Source organism: Piliocolobus tephrosceles, chromosome 7, assembly GCF_002776525.5.
Source record: "Piliocolobus tephrosceles isolate RC106 chromosome 7, ASM277652v3, whole genome shotgun sequence".
NCBI classification, from domain to species: domain Eukaryota; kingdom Metazoa; phylum Chordata; class Mammalia; order Primates; family Cercopithecidae; genus Piliocolobus; species Piliocolobus tephrosceles.
Genome location: NC_045440.1, coordinates 71664640 through 71689180, shown reverse-complemented (window position 1 = coordinate 71689180; position 24541 = coordinate 71664640). Strand labels below are relative to the sequence as shown.

Below are 24541 nucleotides of genomic sequence, written 5' to 3'. Positions count from 1 at the left end.
TCATTGTGGTTTTGATTTGCATTTCCCTGATGGCTAGTGATGATGAGCATTTTTTCATGTCTCTCTTGACTGCATAAATGTCTTCTTTTGAGAAGTGTCTGTTCATATCCTTTCCCCACTTTTTGATGGGGTTGTTTTTCTCTTGTAAATTTGTTTGAGTTCTTTGTAGGTTCTGGATATTAGGCCTTTGTCAGATGAGTAGATTGCCAAAATTTTCTTCCATTCTGTAGGTTGCCTGTTCACTCTGATGGTAGTTTCTTTTGCTGTGCAGAAGCTCTTTATTTTAATTAGATCCCATTTGTCAATTTTGGCTTTTGTTGCCATTGCTTTTGGTGTTTTAGACATAAAGTCCTTGCCCATGCCTATGTCCTTAATGGTATTGCCTAGGTTTTCTTCTAGGGTTTTTATGGTTTTAGGTCTAACATTTAAGTCATGAATCCATCTTGAATTAATTTTTGTATAAGGAATAAGGAAGGGATCCAGTTTCAGCTTTCTACTTATGGCTAGCCAGTTTTCCCAGCACCATTTATTAAATAGGGAATCCTTTCCCCATTGCTTGTTTTTGTCAGGTTTGTCAAAGATCAGATGGTTGTAGATGTGTGGTATTATTTCTGAGGGCTCTGTTCTGTTCCATTAGTCTATATCTCTGTTTTGGTACCAGTACCATGCTGTTTTGGTTACTGTAGCCTTGTAGTATAGTTTGAAGTCAGGTAGCATGATGCCTCCAGCTTTGTTCTTTTTGCTTAGGATTGTCTTGGCAATGAGGGCTCTTTTTTGGTTCCATATGAACTTTAAAGTAGTTTTTTCCAATTCTGTGAAGAAAGTCATTGGTAACTTAATGGGGATGGCATTGAATCTATAAATTACCTTGGGCAGTATGGCCATTTTCACGATATTGATTCTTCCTATCCAAGAGCATGGAATGTTCTTCCATCTGCTTGTGTCCTCTTTTATTTCATTGAGCAGTGGTTTGTAGTTCTCCTTGAAGAGGTCCTTCACATCCCTTGTAAGTTGGATTCCTAGGTATAGGTATTTTATTCTCTTTGAAGCAATTGTGACTGGGAGTTCACTCATGATTTGGCTCTCTGTTTTTCTGTTATTGGTGTATACGAATGCTTGTGATTTTTGCACATTGGTTTTGTATTCTGAGACTTTGCTGGAGTTGCTTACCAGCTTGACGAGATTTTGGGCTGAGAATATGGGGTTTTCTAAATACACAATCATGTCATCTGCAAACAGGGACAATTTGACTTCTTCTTTTCCTAATTGAATATTCTTTATTTCTTTCTCTTGCCTGATTGCCCTGGCCAGAACTTCCAACACTATGTTGAATAGGAGTGGTGAGATAGGGCATCCCTGTCTTGTGCCAGTTTTTAAGGGGAATGCTTCCAGTTTTTGCCCATTCAGTATGATATTGACTGTGGGTTTGTCATAAATAGCTCTTATTACTTTGAGATACATTCCATCAATACCTAGTTTACTGACAGTTTTTAGCATGAAGGGCTGTTGAATTTTGTCAAAGGCCTTTTCTGCATCTATTGAGATAATCGTGTGGTTTTTGTCTTTGGTTCTGCTTATGTGATGGATTATGTTTATTGATTTGCGTGTGTTGAACCAGCCTTCCATCCCAGGGATGAAGTCATCCTGATCGTGGTGGATACGGTTTTTGATGTGCTGCTGGATTTGGTTTGCCAGTATTTTATTGAGAATTTTCAAATCGATGTTCATCAGGGATATTGGTCTAAAATTCTCTTTTTTTATTATGTCTCTGCCAGGCTTTGGTATCAGGATGATCCTGGCCTCATAAAATGAGTTAGGGAGGATTCCCTCTTTTTCTATTGATTGGAATAGTTTCAGAAGGAATGGTACCAGCTCCTCTTTGTACCTCTGGTAGAATTAGGCTGTGAATCTGTCTGGTCCTGGACTTTTTTTGGTTGGTAGGCTATTAATTACTGCCTCAATTTCAGAGTCTGCTATTGGTCTATTCAGAGATTCAACTTCTTCCTGGTTAAGTCTTGGGAAGGTGTATGTGTCCAGCAATTTATCCATTTCTCCTAGGTTTTCTAGGTTTTTTTTTTTCCTTTTTTTTCTTTTTCTTTTTTTTTTTTTTTTTGCGTAGAGTTGTTTATAGTATTCTCTGATGGTAGTTTGTATTTCTGTGGGTTCGGTGGTGATATCCCCTTTATCATTTTTTATTGCGTCTATTTGATTCTTCTCTCTTTTCTTCTTTATTAGTCTTGCTAGTGGTCTATCAACTTTGTTGATCTTTTCAAAAAACCAACTCCTGGATTCATTGATTTTTTGAAGGGTTTTTTGTGTCTCTATCTCCTTCAATTCTGCTCTGATCTTGGTTATTTCTTGCCTTCTGCTAGGTTTTGAACGTGTTTGCTCTTGCTTCTCTAGTTCTTTTAATTGTGATGTTAGGGTGTCAATTTTAGATCTTTCCTGCTTTCTCTTGTGGGCATTCAGTGCTATAAATTTCCCTCTACACTGCTCTTTAAATGTGTCCCAGAGATTCTGGTATGTTGTATCTTTGTTCTCATTGGTTTCAAAGAACATCTTTATTTTTGCCCTCATTTCATTATGTACCAGTAGTCATTCAGGAGCAGGTTGTTCAGTTTCCACGTAGTTGAGTGGTTTTGACTGAGTTTCTTAGTCCTGAGTTCTAGTTTGATTGCACTGTGGTCTGAGAGACAGTTTGTTATAATTTCTGTTCTTTCACATTTGCTGAGGAGTGCTTTACTTCCAACTATGTGGTCAATTTTGGAATAAGTGAGATGTGGTGCTGTGAAGAATGTATATTCTCTTGATTTGTGGTAGAGAGTTCTGTAGATGTCTATTAGGTTCGCTTGGTGCAGAGATGAGTTCAGTTCCTGGATATCCTTGTTAACTTTCTGTCTCGTTGATCTGTCTAATGTTGACAGTGGGCTGTTAAAGTCTCCCATTATTATTATGTGGGAGTCTAAGTCTCTTTGTAAGCCTCTAAGGACTTGCTTTATGAATCTTGGTGCTCCTGTATTGGGTGCATATATATTTAGGACAGTTAGCTCTTCTTCTTGAATTGATCCCTTTACCATAATGTAATGGCCTTCTTTGTCTCTTTTGATTTTTGTTGGTTTAAAGTCTGTTTTATCAGAGACTAGGACTGCAACTCTTGCCTTTTTTTGTTTTCCATTTGCTTGGTAAATCTTTCTCCATCCCTTTGTTTTGAGCTATGTCTGTCTCTGCACATGAGATGGGTCTCCTGAATATAGCAAACTGATGGTTCTTGACTCTTTATCCAATTTGCCAGTCTGTGTCTTTTAATTGAAGCATTTAGCCCATTTACATTTAAGGTTAATATTGCTATGTGTGAACTTGATCCTGTGATTATGATGTTAGCTGGTCATTTTGCTCGTTAGTTGCAGTTTCTTCCTAGCATTGATGGTTTTTACAATTTTGCATGTTTTTGCAACGGCTGGTACCTGTTGTTCCTTTCCATGTTTAGTGCTTCCTTCAGGATCTCTTGTAGGGCAGGCCTGGTGGTGACAAAATCTCTCAGCATTTGCTTGTCTGTAAAGGAGTTTATTTCTCCTTCATATATGGAACTTACTTTGGCTGGATATGAAAATCTGGGGTGAAAGTTCTTTTCTTTAAGAATGTTGAATATTGGCACCCATTCTATTCTGGCTTGTAGAGTTTCTGCCAAGAGATCTGCTGTTAGTCTGATGGGCTCCCCTTTGTGGGTAACCCGACCTTTCTCTCTGGCTGCCCTTAACATTTTTTCCTTCATTTCAACTTTGGTGAATCTGACAATTACGTGTCTTGGAGTTGCTTTTCTTGAGGAGTGTCTTTGTGGTGTTCTCTGTATTTCCTGAATTTGAATGTTGGCCTGCCTTGCTAGGTTGGGAAAGTTCTCCTGGATAACATCCTGCAGAGTGTTTTCCAACTTGGTTCCATTCTCCCCAGCACTTTCAGGTACACCAATCAGATGTAGACTTGGTCTTTTCACTTAGTCCCATATTTCTTGGAGGCTTTGTTCATTTCTTTTTACTCTTTTTTCTCTAAACTTCTCTTCTCACTTCATTTCATTCATTTGATCTTCAATCACTGATACTCTTTCTTTCAGTTGATCGAGTCAGTTACTGAAGTTTGTGCATTTGTCACATAGTTCTCATGTCATGGTTTTCATCTCTATCAGGTCGTTTATGGACTTCTCTGCATTGGTTATTCTAGTTATTCATTCATCAAATCTTTTTTCGAGGTTCTTAATTTCTTTGCACTGGATTCGTAGTTCCTCCTTTAGCTCTGAGAAGTTTGATCGGCTGAAGCCTTCTCTCAACTCGTCAAAGTCATTCTCTGTTCAGCTTTGTTCCATTGCTGGCGAGGAGCTGCGTTCCTTTAAGGGTGAGAGGCACTCTGATTTTTTGAATTTTCAGCTTTTCTGTACTACTTTTTACCCATCTTTGTGGTTTTATCTACCTTTGGTCTTTGATGATGGTGACATACAGATGGGGTTTTGGTGTGGATGTCCTTTCTGTTTGTTAGTTTTCCTTCTAACTGTCAGGACCCTCAGCTGCAGGTCTGCTGGAGTTTGCTTGAGGTCCACTCCAGTTAGGCTACACCCAGTTAGGCTCTCCCAGTTAGGCTACTCAGGGGGTCAGGGACCCACTTGAGCAGGTAGTCTGTCCATTCTCAGATCTCAACCTCTGTGCTGGGAGAATCAGTACTCTCTTCAAAGCTGTCAGACAGGGACATTTAAATCTGCAGAGGTTTCTGCTGCTTTTTGTTTAGCTATGCCCTATCCCCAGAGGTGGAGTGTACAGAGGCAGAAAGGCCTCCTTGAGCTGCGGTGGGCTCCACCCAGTTCCAGCTTCCCAGCAGCTTTGTTTACCTACTTAAGCCTCAGCAATGGCGGGCGCCCCTCCCCCAGCCTTGATGCCGCCCCGCAGTTAGATTTCAGATTGCTGTGCTAGCAATGAGGGAGGCTCTGTGGGCATGGGACCCTCCGAGTTAGGCGTGGGATATAATCTCCTGGTGTGCTGTTTGCTAAGACCCTTGGTAAAGTGCAGTATTAGGGTGGGAGTGACCCAATTTTCCAGGTGTTGTGTGTCACAGTTTCCCTTGGCTAGGAAAAGGAATTCCCTTTCCCCTTTCGCTTCCCGGATGAGGTGATGCCTCGCCCTGCTGCAGCTCTCGCTCGTTGGGCTGCACTCACTGTCCTGCACCGACGGTCCGACACGCCCCAGTGAGATGAACCCAGTACGTCAGTTGGAAATGCAGAAATCACCCATCTTCTGTCGCTCACGCTGGGAGCTGGAGGCTGGAGCTGTTCCTATTCAGCCATGTTGGCACCCCACCTCAGGAATATGTGTTTTAAGTACACAATTCTTCCACAAATTCTCTCTACTACAGATTTTTTGTGAATATCTCAGTGGCTTTATTGAGATTCAGACCCTGTAAACCTTTATTGCATGTTTGATGTGCCGGTTGTGTGCTGGTTCTATTAAGTATACATAATCTCATTTCATCTTTACAATAATTATGTGAGAAAAGTAGGCATTATTCCATTTCACAGATGGAAAAACTAAAGCTGAGAAAGATAGAGTGATGTGCTGAAAGTTACACAGATAGTAAGGGGTAGACCCAGGGTCCAAACCCAGATCTTATTATTTCCAGTCTTAATCACTACTTTCTGAAAAACAAACTGCAATTATCCATTCATGCAATTGATCTGAACTACAACACAGATAATTTCCCTTATGAGAATATCAAGGTTGAAGATGAGATTGAATCATCCCTTAATTTAATCTAGAAAGCAATTACTCAATACCTACAAAGTGCTAGGCTCTTTGACCATTACCATCCCAGAAAATATATAAAACTTCAAAGACTCTTGAAATATCCCTGTTCAGGCTCTTGTTTTGAAAGAATTGTAAAGTAAACACAAGTTATCACCCCATAGATAAAATCGATAACAAAAAAAATTGAAACGTTTATTTAGAAGAAATCTGAGGCTAGCAGTAAGGCAACCAGTATTCTACCCCCAAAGCTTATCAAAAGTCTTTATCTATGTCTCAGTTTCCTCATGTATAAAATAAAGGCAATGACATATGCCCTGTTTCCACCTGTTCCTTCTGCCAACGTTTCCCATTTCAGTAAATGGTAATAACATTCACAATATTCCTCAGACCAAAAATGTGGGAATAGTTCCAACTCCTCTTTTTTCATGCGCTATAAAAATTCCCCAGCAAGTTTGCTTGGCTCTTGGTTCTAACTTCAAATATATCCAGAATCTAAACACTTCTTACCACTTCCACTAGTACCACCCTTGTTTAAGCAGCCAACTCTCTGGCCTATTATTTCGACAGCCTATAATTGGTCCCTCTGATTCTACTCTTGCTCCCCATATAAGCTATTCCCTACACAGCGTTCAGATTAAACTTTTTAAACATAATTCAGATGTCACTCCTCATTGGGGTAGAAAATGTTTCAGTGATTTCCATCAAACTTAGAATGAAATCCAAAGTCCTTACCATATGTTACAAGGCCCTCCATGATCTATCTCCCACATACACTACCACCACAACCACCTTTCCATCTCATTTCTCTCCCACTTCCAGTATGGCCTCCTTGCTGTTTTTCTCAACTTAAAGGCCTTTGTCTTTGCTAATTCTTCTGTCTAGAACTCTTCTAAACTCCATATATTTTCAGTTTGCTCCTTAACTTCATTCAGGTCTCTACTCAAATTATACTTACTTATAGATGCCTTCCAGATCATACCATCTAAAGTAGTACTCGCTACCATATTCTATCCCTTTATCCCATATTATTTTTCTTCGAAGTACTTATCACCACCTAGCACATTATTTATTTTGGTTTATTATCTTTACTTTCTCATAAGAATGTAATCTACATGAAAGGACAGACTTTGTTTTGTCCATTGCTATATCCTAAACAACCAGAACAGTATCGGCACATAATAGGTGCTCAAGAAATATTTACTGAAGTAATACATGAAAGCTCATGACATTTTTTCCATAAAGATAAATAGATGGTAGATATGAAAGGACTTTGGAAAGCTGAAAGTAAAACACAAATATAAAGTATTCCCATTGTAAACAAGACAAATATATGGATATGCAAAGATTCTTCATCTGGCAAAAAGAAGCATATTTTTACCATCACAGTTCTGGAATAACATGATCTATTATACTCAATGTGGACTGATGCCAGGGTAGGGAAGAGTGTCAACAAAAATGATGAAGGCATGGTCTCTACCCTCAATGACCTCACAACCTAATGGGAGGGCCAAGCCTATAAACTACTAGCTGCAGTATAAGGCAGAAAAACAATAGTCATTCATCAGAAAGGCAAACACTGAACTGTAAGTACTGAAGAAAAAATGATTAATACTGCCTAGGATTTATAAGCAAGATTTCTAAGAAAAGTTGTGTTTTAGCCTTTTCTGGGTATCTGACATAGTAGAGAGTATGTGATTCCTGTTCTTTAAGTGGTTTATAATCCAATAGGGCAGATACTATTGAAAAACTTGAGAAATTCACAAGTATAAACATACCCAGAGCATAATTATTACACGCAGTAGAAACTGAGAGAGGTAGCAGAGCAAAGTAGTTAAGAATGCAGACTCTAATAATGCCAGAATGCCATGGTTTAAATTCTGGCTCTGCTACTTCCTGATTTAATCTCTCTGTGCTTCAGTTTCCTCATCTGGAAAATAGTGCCAATCATCACACCTCCCTCATTGGGTTGTTGTGAGAATTAAATGAGTTAATATATGTAAAATGCTTAGACCAGGACCTGGCACATGTTAAGTGTCTGTTAAAAACAAAACAGATAGTGCTGCCTACAAATGTACACATTTTAATTTCCAGTGTCTTTAGGTAGAAATATTTTCTAATTCTGAAACAATTAATGGCAAATATATACAAAGTTCTGCTTATCTGAGGGTAATTTCGTCAAAAAGGGAATATGAATATAATTTTTAATCAATAGGACACTGTTTCACTTATTTATTTATTTATTTATTTATTTTTTGAAATGGAGTCTCCCTCTGTCACCCAGGCTGGAGCGCAGTGGCATGATCTCTGCTCACTGCAAGCTCCGCCTCCTGGGTTCACGCCATTCTCCTGCCTCAGCCTCCTGAGTAGCTGGGACTACAGGCGCCTGCCACCATGCCCGGCTAATTTTTTATATTTTTAGTAGAGACGGGGCTTCATCGTGTTAGCCAGGATAGTTTCAATCTCCTGACCTCGTAATCCGCCCGCCTCAGCCTCCCAAAGTGCTGGGATTACAGGCGTGAGCCACCATGCCCAGCCTGCTTCACTTTTATGAAACAAATGACAAATAGGCCAAAAAAAGGAAAAAGCAGAGAGGGCTTTCTTAACATAGTGTCTTCCCATATTTTTATCCCTATATGTTCTTTTATTTGAAATAAAAAGCCACCAGCTTCCAGTAATGATGAATTACATTGTATCAGGCTGACTCCCCTACTGATTACAAATATAAATTCCAGACAAAATATAAAAGAAAACAAGGCAGAAAAGAGCAACAAAAGTAGGATTGGTGAACATGAAGATAGGTGCAATAGATTAAATGTCTGTGTTACCTCAAAATTCATTTGTTGAAACCTAATCCCCAATGTGATGGTATTTGAGGTGAAGAGCCTTTGGAAGATGATAAAATGAATGGTATTAGTGCACTTATAAAAGAGGCCCTAGAGAGCTGCCTTGCCCATCCACCATGTGAGAACACCACGAGAAGGCACCATCTATGACACCAAATTTTCCAGCACCTTGCTCTTGGATTTCTCAGCCACCAAAACTGAGAAATAAATTTTTGTTGTTTAAAACCTGTATTTTGTTTTATAGCCATCTCACTAGACTAACACTCAAGAGACTTAAGATCTCACTAGACTATGACTAAGGGTCAAAAGAAATCACCCAAACTAAAGCACAAAGGGGAAAAACTTAGGAGAAAAAAAAAATGAACATAACAACAATAACAGGTAAAATTGAAGTCCTAGAAGAAAAGATAGAGGGGGAAAAAAATACTTGACAAAATATTAACCCAAAACATTTGTTAAACTTAATCAAAACCAGTAACATACAGACTCAAAAAGCTCAATGAACCCAAGCAAAATAAATACCCAAAGACCCTACATAGGCACATCTTACTCAAATTGCTGAAAATTAAATGTAAAAAGAAAACCTGAAAAAATACACAGAGAAAAAAGACATATTCCTCACAGAGAAACAATGAGAATGTTGGCTGACTTCTCACCAGAAAGAACCAAAGTCAGAAAACAACCATATTAATAATTACACTAAATGTAAATGGATTAAACACTCCAATTAAAAGAGATCAACAACCTGGATTTTTAAAAAGACAGATACAAATTCATGTGTTTTGCAAGAGACTCTCTTTAAACATAAAGACTCAGATAGTTTGAAAGGAAATCACCAAATAAAAAACTTGATATGGCTATATTAATATCCCAGACAAAACAGACTTCAAATGAAGGAATACTACCAGAGATAAAGAGGATCAACATGTCATAATAATATAAGAATAAATTCATCATGAATACATAATATTTTAAAATCTGTATGCACCTAATAGAGCTTTAAGATACACAAAGCAAAAATTGTCAAATGTAAAGTGAGAAAAAGATAAATCCGCATTCTCAGTTGAGGATTCTATCACCTAACTCTCAGGAATTGAGAGGAAAAGGAGACCTTAAAAAAATCAGTAAGGATATAATTTAACATTATCTGCCTAATTGACCTAATTGACATTTATAGAACATTACATCCAGTAACTGAAAATATAGAAATTCTTTTCAAATGCACATGGAATATTCACCAAGTTAGACTACATGTTGGGCTATAAAAACAAGTCTTAATAAAAGTAAAAAGACTGTAATCCTATGAAGTATGTTATCATAATAAATTTAAGTGTGAAATCAATAACCAACATATTTTTTAAATCCCCAAAGAGTTGGAGACTGAAGTAAAATTTACCCTAAAGTTTTATAAATATTGAACCCTAATAAATTTGAACATGACTACATGACCTCTCTCTAAGGATATTTAAATTGAAAAATAGGTAAGAAGGAGAGTGCAACTATTTAATGCCCATTTAACTCCAAAGAAGAGCCTAAGAATCTGTGGGAGGAGGGAGATTCCACTCCCATTGTATTCATTTTTATATAATTTAAACTTTTTCATATGTACTAAAAAGAGCAAAAGTCATTTCCATATTTTAAATAATTCAAATGCCTTCCATATATCCATCAAAAGAAAACTCTCCTTTGGCAGAGAGAGGTTTTTACCACAAATCACACATAAAATAGAAATGCAAAACTGTCATTTAATTTATATTCTGGAAAATGAAACATCCCACACCACAGACCCCTGAACAGTAATGGCATACATAGTAGTAAGAGGCACACATACCTAATAAATAATTCATGTTGCTATCCCTTGTCTTTCATCTACCAACACGAATTCAATTTTTCTATTCCTTAGGGAAACAAACCCACAATTCAGCAAATCTCAGGTTTTACAATACTTAGCCTGGACAAACCTTTGGACAATTTGGCCCATTTTTATGAACTGTTCTAATTTTTGCTCATTTCTCACTACCTATCTCAGTATTCTGCCTCTTCCTGAACTAAAAATATACAAAGAGAAAGGAAAAGGGTTGGGATATGAAGTGGCCAAGATGGCTGACTAGAAGCAGTTAGTGTGCCTGGCTCTCAGAGAGAAACAGAAGGGGCAAGTAAATACAACATCTTCAACTGAAACACCCAGCTACTTACATTGGGATTAATCAAGGAAACAACCTGACCCACAGAGAACAAAGAAAAACAAGGCAGGACAACAGCCACCTGGGAACAACACAGAGCCAGGGGATTCTCCCCAACCTAGGGAAGTGGTGAGTCAAAGAGCAACCCGGGGAAATCATGATTCTCCCACAGATCTTTGCAACCCTCAGGTCAGATCTTGTGAACCCACTCCACCAGGGCCTTCGGTCTTCAGTCTGACAGACAGAGCTATGTAGAGTCTCAGCAGAGCAGCCACTCAGGCATGCATGGAGACCCTGGAAGCTTAGATACTAGGGCTTTCCAGCAAAAGTAGCTGCAGCTATGGCAAAGTAGGATGCTAGACTCCTGTACATACCCCTAGAAAAGAGGCTGAATCTACGGGGCTGAACAGCAACAGCCCACAGGCCCCATTTCCACAGCACCTCACAAGTTAAGACCCACTTACTTGGAATTCTAGCCAGCTACCAATAGTGGCATTGCACCTCCCTAAGGAGGCACTCCTAGGAGGAGGGGCAGGCTGCCATCTTTGCTATTCAGGCACCTTAGCCATTCTAGCCTTCAGGCTTCGGAGAGTCTGAGTCCACCCAAGGCAGAAGGGATTCCCACAGCACAGCACAGCAGCTCTATCAAAACATGGCCAGACTGCTGCCTTTAGCAGGTACCTGATCTCATTCTTTTTCACTGGGCAGGACCTCCCAACCAGGGCCTCCAGCCACCCCCAACAGAGCTTTCCAGCTGACACAGATCTGAATTCCCCCTGGAACGGCACTCCTAGAGGGAGGGGCAGGCCACCTTGTTGTTTGGGCAACTTAGCCATTCCAGCCTTTGGACTTCAGAGTGTCTGAGGCAACCAAGGACTGAAGTGGACCCCCAGCACAACCCAGCTGCTCTACTAAAATATGGCCAGACTGTTTTAAGTGGGTGCCAATCCTGTTCCTCCTCACTGGGTGGGAGGCAGATCCTCCTCACCTGGGAGGCAGAGGTTGGAGTGAGCCAAGATCACACCATTGCACTCCAGCCTGGGAAACAAGAGCAAAATTCTGTCTCAAAATAATAATAAGAAGAAGAAGAGCCATCTATGACAAATGCACAGCCAACATCATACTGAATGGGCAAAAGCTGGAAGCATTCCCCTTGAAAACTGGTACAAGACAAGGATGCCCTCTCTCTCCACTTCTATTCAACATAGTATTGGAAGTCCTAGCCAGAGCCATGAGTCAAGAGAGAAAAAAAATAAATAAAGGGCATCCAAATAGTAAGAGAGGGAGTCAAATTATCTCTGTTTGCAGATGACATGATTATCTAGAAAATCCCAGTGTTTTGGCCCAAAAGCTCCTTTAGCTGATAAACAACTTCAGCAAAGTTACGGGATATAAAATCAATGTACAAAACTCACTAGCATTCCTATGCACCAACAACAACCAAACTGAGAGCCAAATAAGAAGGGCAATCCCATTCACAGTTGCCACAAAATAAATAAATAAGTAAAAAACCTAGGAATACAGCTAACCAGGCAGGTAAAAAATCTCTACAGTGAGAATGACAAAACACTGCTCAAAGAAATCAAAGAAGACACAAGCAAATGAAAAAACATCCCATCATCATAAATAGGAAGAATCAATATCATTAAAATGGCTATAGTGCCCAAATCAATTTACAAATTCAATGCTATACCTGTTAAACTACCAATGACATTCTTCACAAAACTAGAAAAAATTATTTTAAAATTTATATGGAACCAAAAAAGAGCCCAAATAGTCAAGGCAATCCTAAGCAAAAAGATCAAAACTGGAGGCATCATGTTATTTGACTCCAAACTATACTATGGGGCTATAGTGACCAAAACAATATGGTACTGGTGACCAAAGCAATATAGTACTGGTACAAAAACAGACACATAGACCAATGGAACAGAATAAGGAGCCCAGAATAAGGCCACATATCTTTGACTATCTGATCTTTGACAAAGCTGACCAAAACAACCAATGGGAAAAAAATTTTCCTGTGCAATAAATGGTGCTAGGAAAACTGACTAGCCATATGCAGAAGACTGAAGTTGGACCTCTTCCTTACACCATATACAAAAATCAACTGAATACAGATTAAAGATTTAAATGTAAAACCCAAAACTGTAAAATACTCTGGAAGACACCTAGGTAATACCATGCTGGATCTAGGAACAGGCAAATATTTCACGATGAAGACACCAAAAGCAATTGCAACAAAAGCAAAAATTGACAAATGGGATCTAACTACACTTAAAAGCTCTGCACAGCAAAAGAAACTATCAACAAAGTAAACAATCTACAAAATGGGAGAAAGAATTTGCAAACTAGGCATATGACGAAGGTCTAATACCCAGTATCTATAAAGAACTTAAACAACTTTACAAAAGAAAAACAAACAACCCCATTAAAAAGTGGGCAAAGGACATGAAAAGACACTTCTCAAAAGAAGACATACATGTGGCAAACAAGCTTATGGCAAAAAGCTCAATACCACCGATCATTAGAGAAATGCAAATCAAAACCCCAATGAGATACCATCTCACACCAATCAGAATGGCTATTACTAGAAAGTCAAAAAATAACAGATGCTGGTGAAGTTGCAGAGAAAAGGGAACCCTTATACACTGCTGGTGGGAATGTAAATTAGTTCAACCATTGAGGAACTGTATGACAATTCCCGAAAGAGTTAAAAGAACTACCATTCGACCCAGTAATTCCATTATTGGGTATATACCCAGAGCATTCTACCATAAAGACACATGCACATAAGTGTTCATCACAGTACTGTTCACAATAGCAAAGACATAGCATCACCTAAATACCAAACAATGACAGACTGGATAAAGAAAATGTGGCATATATACACACCATGGAATATTAGGCAGCCATAAAAAAAGCAAGATCATGTCTTTTGCCAGAACATGGAAGGAGCTGGGGGTTATCATCCTTAGCAAATTAACATAGGACTAGAAAACCAAATACTGCATGTTCTCATTTACAAGTGGGAGCTGGCCAGGCACAGTGGCTCATGCCTGTAATCCCAACACTTTGGGAGGCCGAGGTGGGCTGATTGCCTGAGCTCAGGCGTTCGAAACCAGCCTGGGCAACATGGTGAGATGCCTCCCTCCACCCATTTCTACTTAAAAAAAAAAAAAACTAGCTGGGCATAGCAGTGCGTGCCTGTAGTCCCAGCCACTCAGGAGACTGAGGCAGGAGAAAGAATTGCTTGAATCCAGGAGGCAGAGGTTGTAGTCATCTGAGATCGCACCACTGCACTCCAGCCTAGTGACAGAGTGAGACTCCGTCTCCAAAAAAAATAAAAAAACAAGTGGGAGCTAAATTGTAAGAACTTATGAACACAAAGAAGGAAACAACAGACACTGGCATCTACTTGAGGGGGAGGGTGGAAGGAGGGAGTGGAACAGAAAAGATAACTATTTGGTACTGAGCTTAATACCTGAGTGATATAATAATATGTAATAACAAACTCCCGTGACACGTGTTTATGTAACAAACCTTCACATGTATCCCTAAACCTAAAACAAAAATTCTCAAAAAGAAAAACAAAGAAAGAAAAATAAAAAAAGAGTAATGTGTTTGTTTATCCATCTGGCATCTTCCACTAATGCCCAACCTAATTCAATTTTCTTTTTCTTCCTTTTTAAATGGACAAAATATTTAAATAATTCAAAAAATTAGAAAGTTATAAGTAAGAAAACTCTATCCTACTCCTATAACCCACTATCCAGCTTTTACCCTTCCCCATGACCACAGGAATTCAGTTATTAGTTTCATGTGTACTCGTCTAGAGTTTCTTCATGCAGATACAAGCAAACATAAATATCCATTAGTTTTCACTATCTTTTGTTACACAGGAATATTGTATCATACTAAACCTCCTGTCTGCACCTTGTCTTTTCACCCAAAAATAAATTCTGGATATCTTTTCATTTCACTATATAAAGTACTTTAACATTCTTTATGATAGTTATGTAATATACCATTGCATAGTATAATACAAACTCTATCAAAAGACACTAAAATTGTTAATATTTTTCTATTACAAACAACGCTACACTTAAAAATTGTGTGCAGATATCACTTTACATGTATGCAAGTATGATAAATTACTAGAAGAGGAAGCTCTAGGGCCAATACACATATATATATAATATATATATGTGTGTGTGTGTGTGTGTATATATATTTGCAATATGGTCAAGCTACTTTCCACAGAAATTATACCAATCCATACTCTGATGAACAAGGTATGAAAGTATCTGTTTTCCTGTACTTTACCAAGAGAGTATATAGTCATTCAGATTTTTGTCAATCTAGTAAATGAGGAATAATATCTCAATGTAGTTTTAATTGAAATTTTTCATGAATGAGGCTTAGCATCTTTTAAACAACTTAAGGCCCATTTGTATTTCCTTTTCTATGAACTATCCTTTTTCTCTTCCCATTTTTCTGTTGGGTAGATGGTCTTTTACTTTTTGATTTCCAGAAGTTCTTTAAATATCAGAGGACTAGCCCTTTTACTGTTATAAGTTTACAATTATTCTTCCCTGTTAATGTTGTTTTTCTTTGTTATGCTTTTGTTGTGTGTGTGTTGGGATTTTTGCTTTTGTTTATTAGCACGCATTTTTATAATCAAATCTACAATTGTTAATATCTTCTGGATTTTGAGTCATGGTTACAAAGGCTTTCCCCATTTCAAAGTTATAAAGGATTTCTCCGATGTTTTCTTTCATAGTGTTTTACACTAATATTTGATTCATTAGAAATTTATCCTGCTATCTGGTATCCTACCTAGAAGTACAACATGCTATCTTAAAGTATACCAACTTTATAAGTTAACAAAGTTTTCACTGTTCTCATGCTGCATATACTGGCTATTGTTTCCTTTTTTTCCAATCAATTTCAAAAAAAAAAAAGACCAGGAGCAGTGGCTCATGCCTGTAATCCCAGCACTTTGGGAGGCTGAGGCAGGCGGATCACAAAGTCAGGAGATCGAGACCATCCTGGCTAACATGGTGAAACTCCATCTCTGCTAAAAATACAAAAAAATTACCTGGGTGTGGTGGCGTGCGCCTGTAGTCCCAGCTACTCAGGAGGCTGAGGCAGGAGAATGGTGTGAACATGGGAGGTGGAGCTTGCAGTAAGCCAAGGTTGCACCACTGCATTCCAGCCTGGATAACAGAGCAAGACTCCATCTCAAAAAAAAAAAAAAAAAAATCTATGGTCTGTGTATTCATATGCCATACAGAGAAAAATTCGTTTATTGCCCTTGTGGTTTGGATGGGTGATGAGGAGAACTCTTGCAGATTATCCTTTCAAACTTTCTCCTGGCTTGGAAGAATTAGAACCCGTATTTTATCACATCAAAAACTGTGACATGCCAAAGACACATACAACATTGCACATTTCTCCCAGTGTCTACCTCTATGTTTCCACTAATATACTTCTGAAGATTTCACCACCACTTCCACAGAATGAAGATTTCATCTCCACAGAAGAGACCTCTTTTCTAGATCATGTGCCATGGCAGGGCATAGCCTAAGACTGACCTTTGTGTGAAAACTATTATCGCCAAATAAAATTTACATATTTTGTTTCCTTCTAAATGGTTACCCAGTTTCCCCAACACTTATAACAACTAAGCATAATATCAGTAAAACTCTACAATGTCTGAATGGCACTATCAACTATACTTACTAAATTTCATTTATAGAATACCAGAATAACTGCAGAAACACATATGTTTCAAGTGTACATGAAACATTCATAAAGATGGACCATATGTTAGACAATAAAACAAGTCTGAATAAATTTCAGAAGACTGAAAACATAAAAGTATGTTATCTGAACACAAAAGAATTAAATTAAAAATCAACATTAAAATAGCCACAAAAGACCCAAATATTTGAAAAAACATTTATTAGTCTAACCCTTTAGTAAAAGACAAAATCACAAGGAAGCTAAAAAATATTTTGAACTGGACTGGGCACAATGGTTCATGCTTGTAATCCCAGCACTTTGGGAGGCCAAGGCAGGAAGACTACTTGAGGCCAGGAGTTTGAGACCAGCCTGGGCAATATACTAAGACCCCATCTGTACAAAAAAATTAAAAATTAGCCAGACCTGATGGCACATGCCTGTGATGCTAGCAACTCAGGTTGCTGAGATGGGAGGATCACCTGAGCCCAGGAGTTCAAGGTTATAATGAGCTATGATGACCCTGTCTCTATTTTAAAATAAATAAAGAAAGAGAGAGGAAAGAAAGAAATCCTGTCATTTTCATTTGCAACAACGTGGATGAAACTGGAGAACATTATATTAAGTGAAAAAAGCCAGGCCAGGCACAGAAAGACAAATTTCACATGTTCTCACTCATACATGGGAGCTAAAAATTGAAACAAACTCATGGAGTTAAGGAATAGAATAATAGTTACCAGAGTCTGGGAAGGGTAGCAGGGAGTCAGGTAGAAGTAGGGATGGTTAATGGGTGCAAAAATGTAGTTAGAATGAATAGGCTCTAGCATTTGATAACACAACAGGGTGACTAAAGTCAATGATAATTTACTGTATATTTTTAAATAACTAACAGTGAAATTGGAATGTCCCTAACACAAAAAAGTAAATGAATACTTGAGGTGATAAGTACCCCAATTACCCTTATGTGATTATCACATATTGTGTATGTCTGTATCAAAACATTACATGTACTCCATAAATACATACACCTATTATGTACCCATAATAATTAAAACTGAAAAAAATTTTTAAAAGAAGCCAAAGATGAAAAATCCAGTATATTTACCTAAAGGAGTAAAGGTAAAAATTACATGCACTTTCTCCTCAGAAACCATTCAAGCAAGAAGAGAATGGATTTGAGAGGCCGAAGGAGACAGATCACTTGAGCCTAAGAGTTCAAAACCAGCCTGGGCAACATGGTGAAACCCTGTCTCTACAAAACATACAAAAAGTAGCCAGGCGTGGTGGCACATGCCTATAGTCCCAGCTACTGAGGAGGCTAAGAAATGAGAATTGCTTGAACCCAGGAGGCGGAGGTTGCAGTGAGCCAAGATCGCCCATGGCACTCCAGCCTGGGCAACAGAGCAAGACTCCATCTAGAAAAAAGAACCCTGTCTCTACCAAAAAATATATATAAAAATTAGCTCGGTGTGGTGGCACACAGCTGTAGTCCCAGCTACTTGTGGGGCTGAAGTGGGAGGATCACCTGAGCCCAGGGAGTTAGTGGTTGCAGTTATCTGTGACCGTACCACTGCAGCACTCCAGCCTGAGCAACAGAGTGAGATTCTGTCTAAAAAAATAAAAAATAAAAAATAAAATTTTTTAAAAAATGGAGTGAAATACTTAAAGTGTTGAGAGGAATAAAAAGAAGAAGAAAGAAAACACCACTCTGAATTCTGTACCCTGTGAAATTATACTTCAAAAGTGAAAAATAAAGATTTCCACAAACACTGGGGAAACTTGTTGCCAGTAGACTTGCCTTGCAAGAAATGTTAAAATAGATTCTTCAAAGAAAAGGAAAATGTTACAGGTCAGAAACTCGGATCTACTAAAATATATAAAGAAAGGAAGAGCACTGAAGAAGGAATAATTGAAGATAAACAAAAACTTGTTTTTCTGATTTTTAATTGATCTAATTTTAAATTATTTAAATATAATTCTTACATTTAATTGATCTTAATTTTAACTGATCCAGATAACAGTTCAAAATAATATGACAATATATTTGATTATGTATGCTTGTGTGTATATATTTATATACTTATGTATACTTACTATAAGTGAAATGAATGACAGCAATGATATAAGGAATGAGAGAGAGGAATTTGGACTATAACATTCCACAGAATGTATCAGAGAGAGTTAAAAAATAAGAATTTTTAAAATCTAACATTTAATAGTTATGTTTGATTGGCATCCCAGAAGGGAAAGAAACACAAAACATAGTAAAGAAAATGTTAAAAAAGATAATGGCTGACAATTGTGTAGAATTAATAGAAGATAATAATCCACAGAATCAAGAAGACCAACAAATCCTAAGCAAGAGAAATAAAATCTACATCTAAACATATAATTAAACTGCAGAAACCCACAGATAAAGAGAAAAATCTTAAGAGCAGCCAGAGGAGGAAGACAAAACACTTTCAAAAGAGCAGCAATGAGACTAAAATCTAACTCCTCCAGAGCAACAATAGAATCCAACAAACAATCAAATATAATATGCAGAGAGAAAATAACTACTCATCTAGAATTCTATAGCCAGCCACTAAAATATCTCTCAAGAAAGATAATGAAATAAAGATATTTTCAAACAACCAAAAATTGAGAGATGATGTCACCAACAGCCCCTCAATAGATGAAATTCTAAAAGGCAGACCTCGGGAAAGCAGAAGTAAAGTAATTCTAGGGCCGAACACAGTGGCTCATGCCTATAATCCCAACACTTTGGGAGGCAGAGGTGGGTTGATCACTTGAGGTCAGGAGTTCAAGACCAGCCTGGCCAACATGACGAAACCCCATTTCTACTAAAAATACAAAAATTAACCAAGCGTCATGGCGCATGCCTGTAATCCCAGTTACTCGGGAAGCTGATGCAAGAGAATCTCTTGAACCCAGGAGGCGGAGGCTGCAAAGAGCCAGGAAGGCACCACTGCAGGTCAGCCTGGGTGAGAGAACAAGGCCCTGTCTCAAAAAAAAAAAAAAAGAAAAGAAAAGAAAAGTAATTCTAGGTAGAAGTCCTGAGATTCAAGAAGAAATAAAAAAGAGAATAGTAAATATATGGATAAACATAAATAAAATTTAGTAGAATTTAACTACATAAAGTAGAAAAATACATAATAATATCATCTAGTGGGATTAACAACAGGCATTAAAATGACAAGAATATAAATATATTAGTTGGGAGCATAGCAAATTGAATTCTAGTGTTTTGAGGTTTTTAAATTATCAATGTTAACAGCAAAGGTTTTGTTTTACTTTATACTCAGAACAATTTAAGACCACACATTACGCACTATACTTCTAGGTAGGATCCAGTATATTGGAACAGACCAATGCTCCTGCCAAAGCAACTAGAGAAACTATAAACTGGGCTGATATATCTACAAATGCTTATTGCTTGGAAATACTTGCTGATTCTATTACTCAGAACAAGAGGTTGAAAACCTGGATTTTGCCCAAGCAAAGGGCTATTGTTAGGCAAGAAGAGAGGCCTAGTTCAATAGATTATGGTACATCCATACTAAAGGATACACCATGCAGCCTTTTAAAAAAGTAAAGCAGCTTTGTATGAACTCACTCCAGAAAATCTTCAAGATGTTTAAGCTAGGTTTTAGAGGTCTGTTACTGAGGGACCTCAACTCAATGAATTTTTCCACGAACATATGTGCCAAATTTTGAAACTACACCATAGAGACTAAAAGCTAAGCAGAAAGTCTTGAAAAAGCAAAACAGGCTTTCTGGTAGTCTTGTGGTGCCAAGATAAAAATCAGCATTCAGGACTTGAGGAGGTGCGATGACCACACCATACTCTCAGTTCCCTAGAGACTGCAAACCAAAAGCAGACTGAACCGTAGTCTAAATGCCTACCAGAGAAAAAGCAAAATAGCAGCATTTGGAACTTGTATCATCTTCTATCATCTGTATACAATGTATAATATTCAATCAAAAATTACTAGGTGTATCAAGAGACCCTGGAAATCAAGGCAATTTGACCTTTCTTTTATAATACAATTTATAATTTACAACACAATGTACCTTAAGGTCCTAATTTGAATGCTGATGAAAATAGTTCTGCAGATGTGCAAATTTTCCATTATTAGAATGGCAAATAACAGAGAATTTACCATATTTCTAAATTCCTTGCAAAAGCAACTTTTGTCTTTCTTCAATATTACAACTACATAATTCTCAATATTTCTCACACAGAATACTCATTTAATCTTACCTATTACATATGTATTTGTTCATCAGCACTTTTACTGTATTTCTTTAAACATTTGCATCTTACTGAGAATGTGCAGTTCGAAAATTGACTTCTAATACCAACAACTAAAGCACTTTCTTTCCAGCTTTTCCTAAAACCTGTAAACTTCTTTCTCATTGCACATTCTGTTTCTTTTACTTATTAAAAACATAATAACTATAGCTTCAAAAAGGCAAAATACGTGAAGATACTTTGAAAATTATAAGTCTCCACATATATACAAGGACATTATTCCCATTAATTAATATAAGAAAAGCCTGGAATTTTTTTAATACATTCAACTAAGGGTCATGAATTTGTTGCTTTTTGACAGGACAGAATCAAAAGTAGAATCACTTAAAGGAATAATGGAGATATAAAATGAAATATACAGAGAATCATGGAATTCTGAGGGCCTATTTAGAGTCTAGTTTCTCTACCTATAACAAGATGATTCTTAAGGCTGCTTTAGTTCTATGACTCTGTACCTAGCTAACCACATAGCTACTGCATTATTGCAGCAAAAATTTCATTTAGTTAAATCAATGATAAGTATAAAAAAGTGAGTACTCTCTCAGTTACAAGCGAAATGTCATATTTACACAATCAGACATAGAATATACAGAGAAGATAAAAGTTCTGTACGACACAGAAATGTCTTTTTCCTTCTCGTGAAAACTGAGTTCATATCAGAAAAGGTAACCCAATTAGATAAATTTAAACATTTTTATTAATGAACCTGGAAAATTCTGACAGTATGGCAATGACTTACATAAGCACAATAGTGAGGAGCAAGTAACCTTTGTGCTTCCTGCAAATAAGGGATCTTTGTACATTTGACTATCCAGATACATAAAGGTAGCTTCTGTTTGGATAAAAGAAAAACAGTGGTAATGATTAAACACGTATGCTTACCTTGTAAAAATTCCTCCTTGCAAGCAATGAAGTAGAAGAAAACAATGCTGACTTTCTTGGCCTGCTTTCTTTAAATCAGCCTTGAACCAAGAATAACTGAAACACTGAACCACAAGTGTTCCAAAAAGCATAAAGCTTAATGCTAAAACACTAAAAACATACTGTCCTTCATGGAAAAATCTGACAGATACCCATATGTCCACAATTAAATCAGCTATGTAGATTATAATGCCAAGAACTGACATCATAAAATTCTGTTTAGTATATTTCATTATGAATGACTATAGCTTTTCGTTATCTACTTTTTTCTCCCTCACAAAAAGAGAAAAAAAGCCGAACAAATATTAGTATATCCTTTGGTATAGCATTGAATTTTAATTTCTACTCCCTAAATCTATTTAGAAGAAAGAATAAATATTATGAAATGGGAACACTAATACCAAAGTGACTAATTTTGACTTTCTTTTCTAAATCTCCAATCTAGGTCCAATGTTACAAGGCTTTAATCAATCTTCTGTTTCACAATGATCTTCATTACAGATGACAAGACCTAAAATAAAACAGATATTTAAGTTCCAAAATATCTTAAGTATAATATTAAAAATGCTTGGCAATGATTTCATCAAAGCTCTACTTTTTCTAAAAATAACATATTGCCAGTAAAAACAGTTCTTATAACAACTTTGGGAAAGTCTCAAAAATATACTTGATAGTTGATAACTTCCTCTCAGACTATTTATCTTTTAAAAATATGACCTACCCACAAAGATATTTATCACATGACTATTTATAGTGGCAAATTGGAAACAACCTAAATATTTCAACATAAGGAAATGGTAAAGTAAATAAAGGTAGATTCATAAAATAGAATATTACAAAACTACTAAAATATATGTAACAAAGGTGCAATAGTTGTAACAATTCTTAATATGCTTTTGGCCCAGCAATTCCATCTAGGATTCTATCCTAGGGAAATATTCAAAAATGTGCAAAAAGATAATCTTTGCAGAGCCTTTTTTATAAGAGCGAAATACTGAAAACTACCTAAATGACAATTGAGAGGCCTAGTTCAATAGATTATGGTACATCCATACTAAAGGATACACCATGCAGCTTTTAAAAAGAGTAAAGCAGCTTTGTATGAACTCACTTTGGAAGATCTTCAAGATGTTTTAAGTGAAAAAAGCAAATCCCAGAAAGATAAATACTATACACTATTTATGGTTTTTAATTATATATGGAGAGAGGAAGAGGGTTGAGAGAAGGAAGCACATGCAACTTCAGTTGTTTTCTCTCTATATTGCTATATTTTTTTGAGTTTTTTTTAACAACAGACCTATACTGATGTTGCTAGGTATATAATTTTTTTAAATAAAAACAATAGTAAATGATACTTACGCAGAATCTCAATGACTGGAGAAAATGTTTATGCTACTAATAAAAGTTAACATTTACTTACTACTATGTGCCATGCACTGAGCAAAATGTTGTATATAAAATGCCCAATTTAATTCTTCTATCACTTAAAATGTAGATTCTACTATTATTACTATTTTATAAACAGTCTGAATGAATGCAATCTGTATACAAGATTTGTCTGACTCATTGGTGGTTTTTTGGTTTGTTTTCCTAATTAATTGCCAACATTTCACAAAAAATGCAAATGTTTAACTGCTATCAAAAAACAGAAAGATCCTCTATACTAGATTACTCCTTCATGAGCAGGGGCTGCCCCTTTAGATGGGGCATGCTGTCTCCTGTTCATCACAGTAGTCATCTGGCCCATTTCAGGCATTTCAACAGCTGGATTTCAATGTTAATACAGTTACCTACTAGCTATGTGTCCTTAAATGTGTTCTTTTCAGCCTTATACCTTATTTTCTTCATCTAAAATGTGGAGAGAATAATGGTATATACCTTATAGGGTTGTTGTGAAGGTCAAGAAAGATAATACATGTAATACATATAAACAAACCCCTAGAAAAGTACTTGGCACACAGTTAGGGCTCAATAAATGCTAAGTTATCATTATGACCTTGCTGACCGCTTGCCTGGCCTCTGTAAGCATATGAGTTTGCAATCTCTGACTTTACATCATATAATGTTTTGTAAAAAAGTACTATGGTATGATCTCAAAGGTAAGGAGGGAGAAATGAGCTCTGGGGCCCTGATGCAACAGGACTGGTGTTCTTACAAGAAGAGGAAGCAACACCAGAGAAAAGGCCACATGAGGACACAAGTAGGCAGCCATATGTAACCCAAGGAGAGAGAACCTCACCAGAAACCAACCCTGCTGGCACATTGACCTTGGACTTCCAGTGTCCAGAACTGTCAAAAAATAAATTTCTATTGTTTAAGCTAACAAGTCTGTGGTATTCTGCTATGGCAGCCAGACCAATTAACACACTATATTTCTATAAAAAATATTTATTACTTTAAACACACCAAGGTGAATGTTTACTAAAAAAATACACACACAAACTAATACTTACTGTGTTCTCATCATTTTATCACTTACAAGTATTTACTTTAAAAGTCTTCAGAATAATATTAAAAGGTATTTCATTCTTCTCACAGAATAAAGCAACAGTTATGATCACTGCTTCTCCTGTCAAGAACATTGTGACCAACAGGACAGAAAAAAAAAAAAACAGTTTAAAAACTGAGTTTTTAAAATCTAGTGGGCCATGAATTTCCCTGCAGTAGGTTTCCTATGTTAAAATGAAAGACCTCAAGCCAACATATACATGGGGTTTAGGAAGATGAGGTTAATTGGGAGGTTCTGCTCAA

The 24541-nt window shown here is 37.0% G+C and overlaps 1 protein-coding gene across 3 annotated transcripts in view; it reads right to left on the bottom strand.

The window, feature by feature from the left end:
- XKR9 (XK related 9) overlaps positions 1-24541 on the bottom strand; it is a 56154-nt gene that overhangs the window by 23825 nt on the left and 7788 nt on the right. For all 3 annotated transcript variants that reach the window (XM_023184035.2, XM_023184033.2, XM_023184034.2), the window contains one exon: positions 21752-22301. In XM_023184035.2, coding sequence (XP_023039803.2) covers positions 21752-22023 — 272 coding nt within the window. In that variant the 5' untranslated portion in view covers positions 22024-22301. The remainder of the gene's footprint in view (positions 1-21751; positions 22302-24541) is intronic.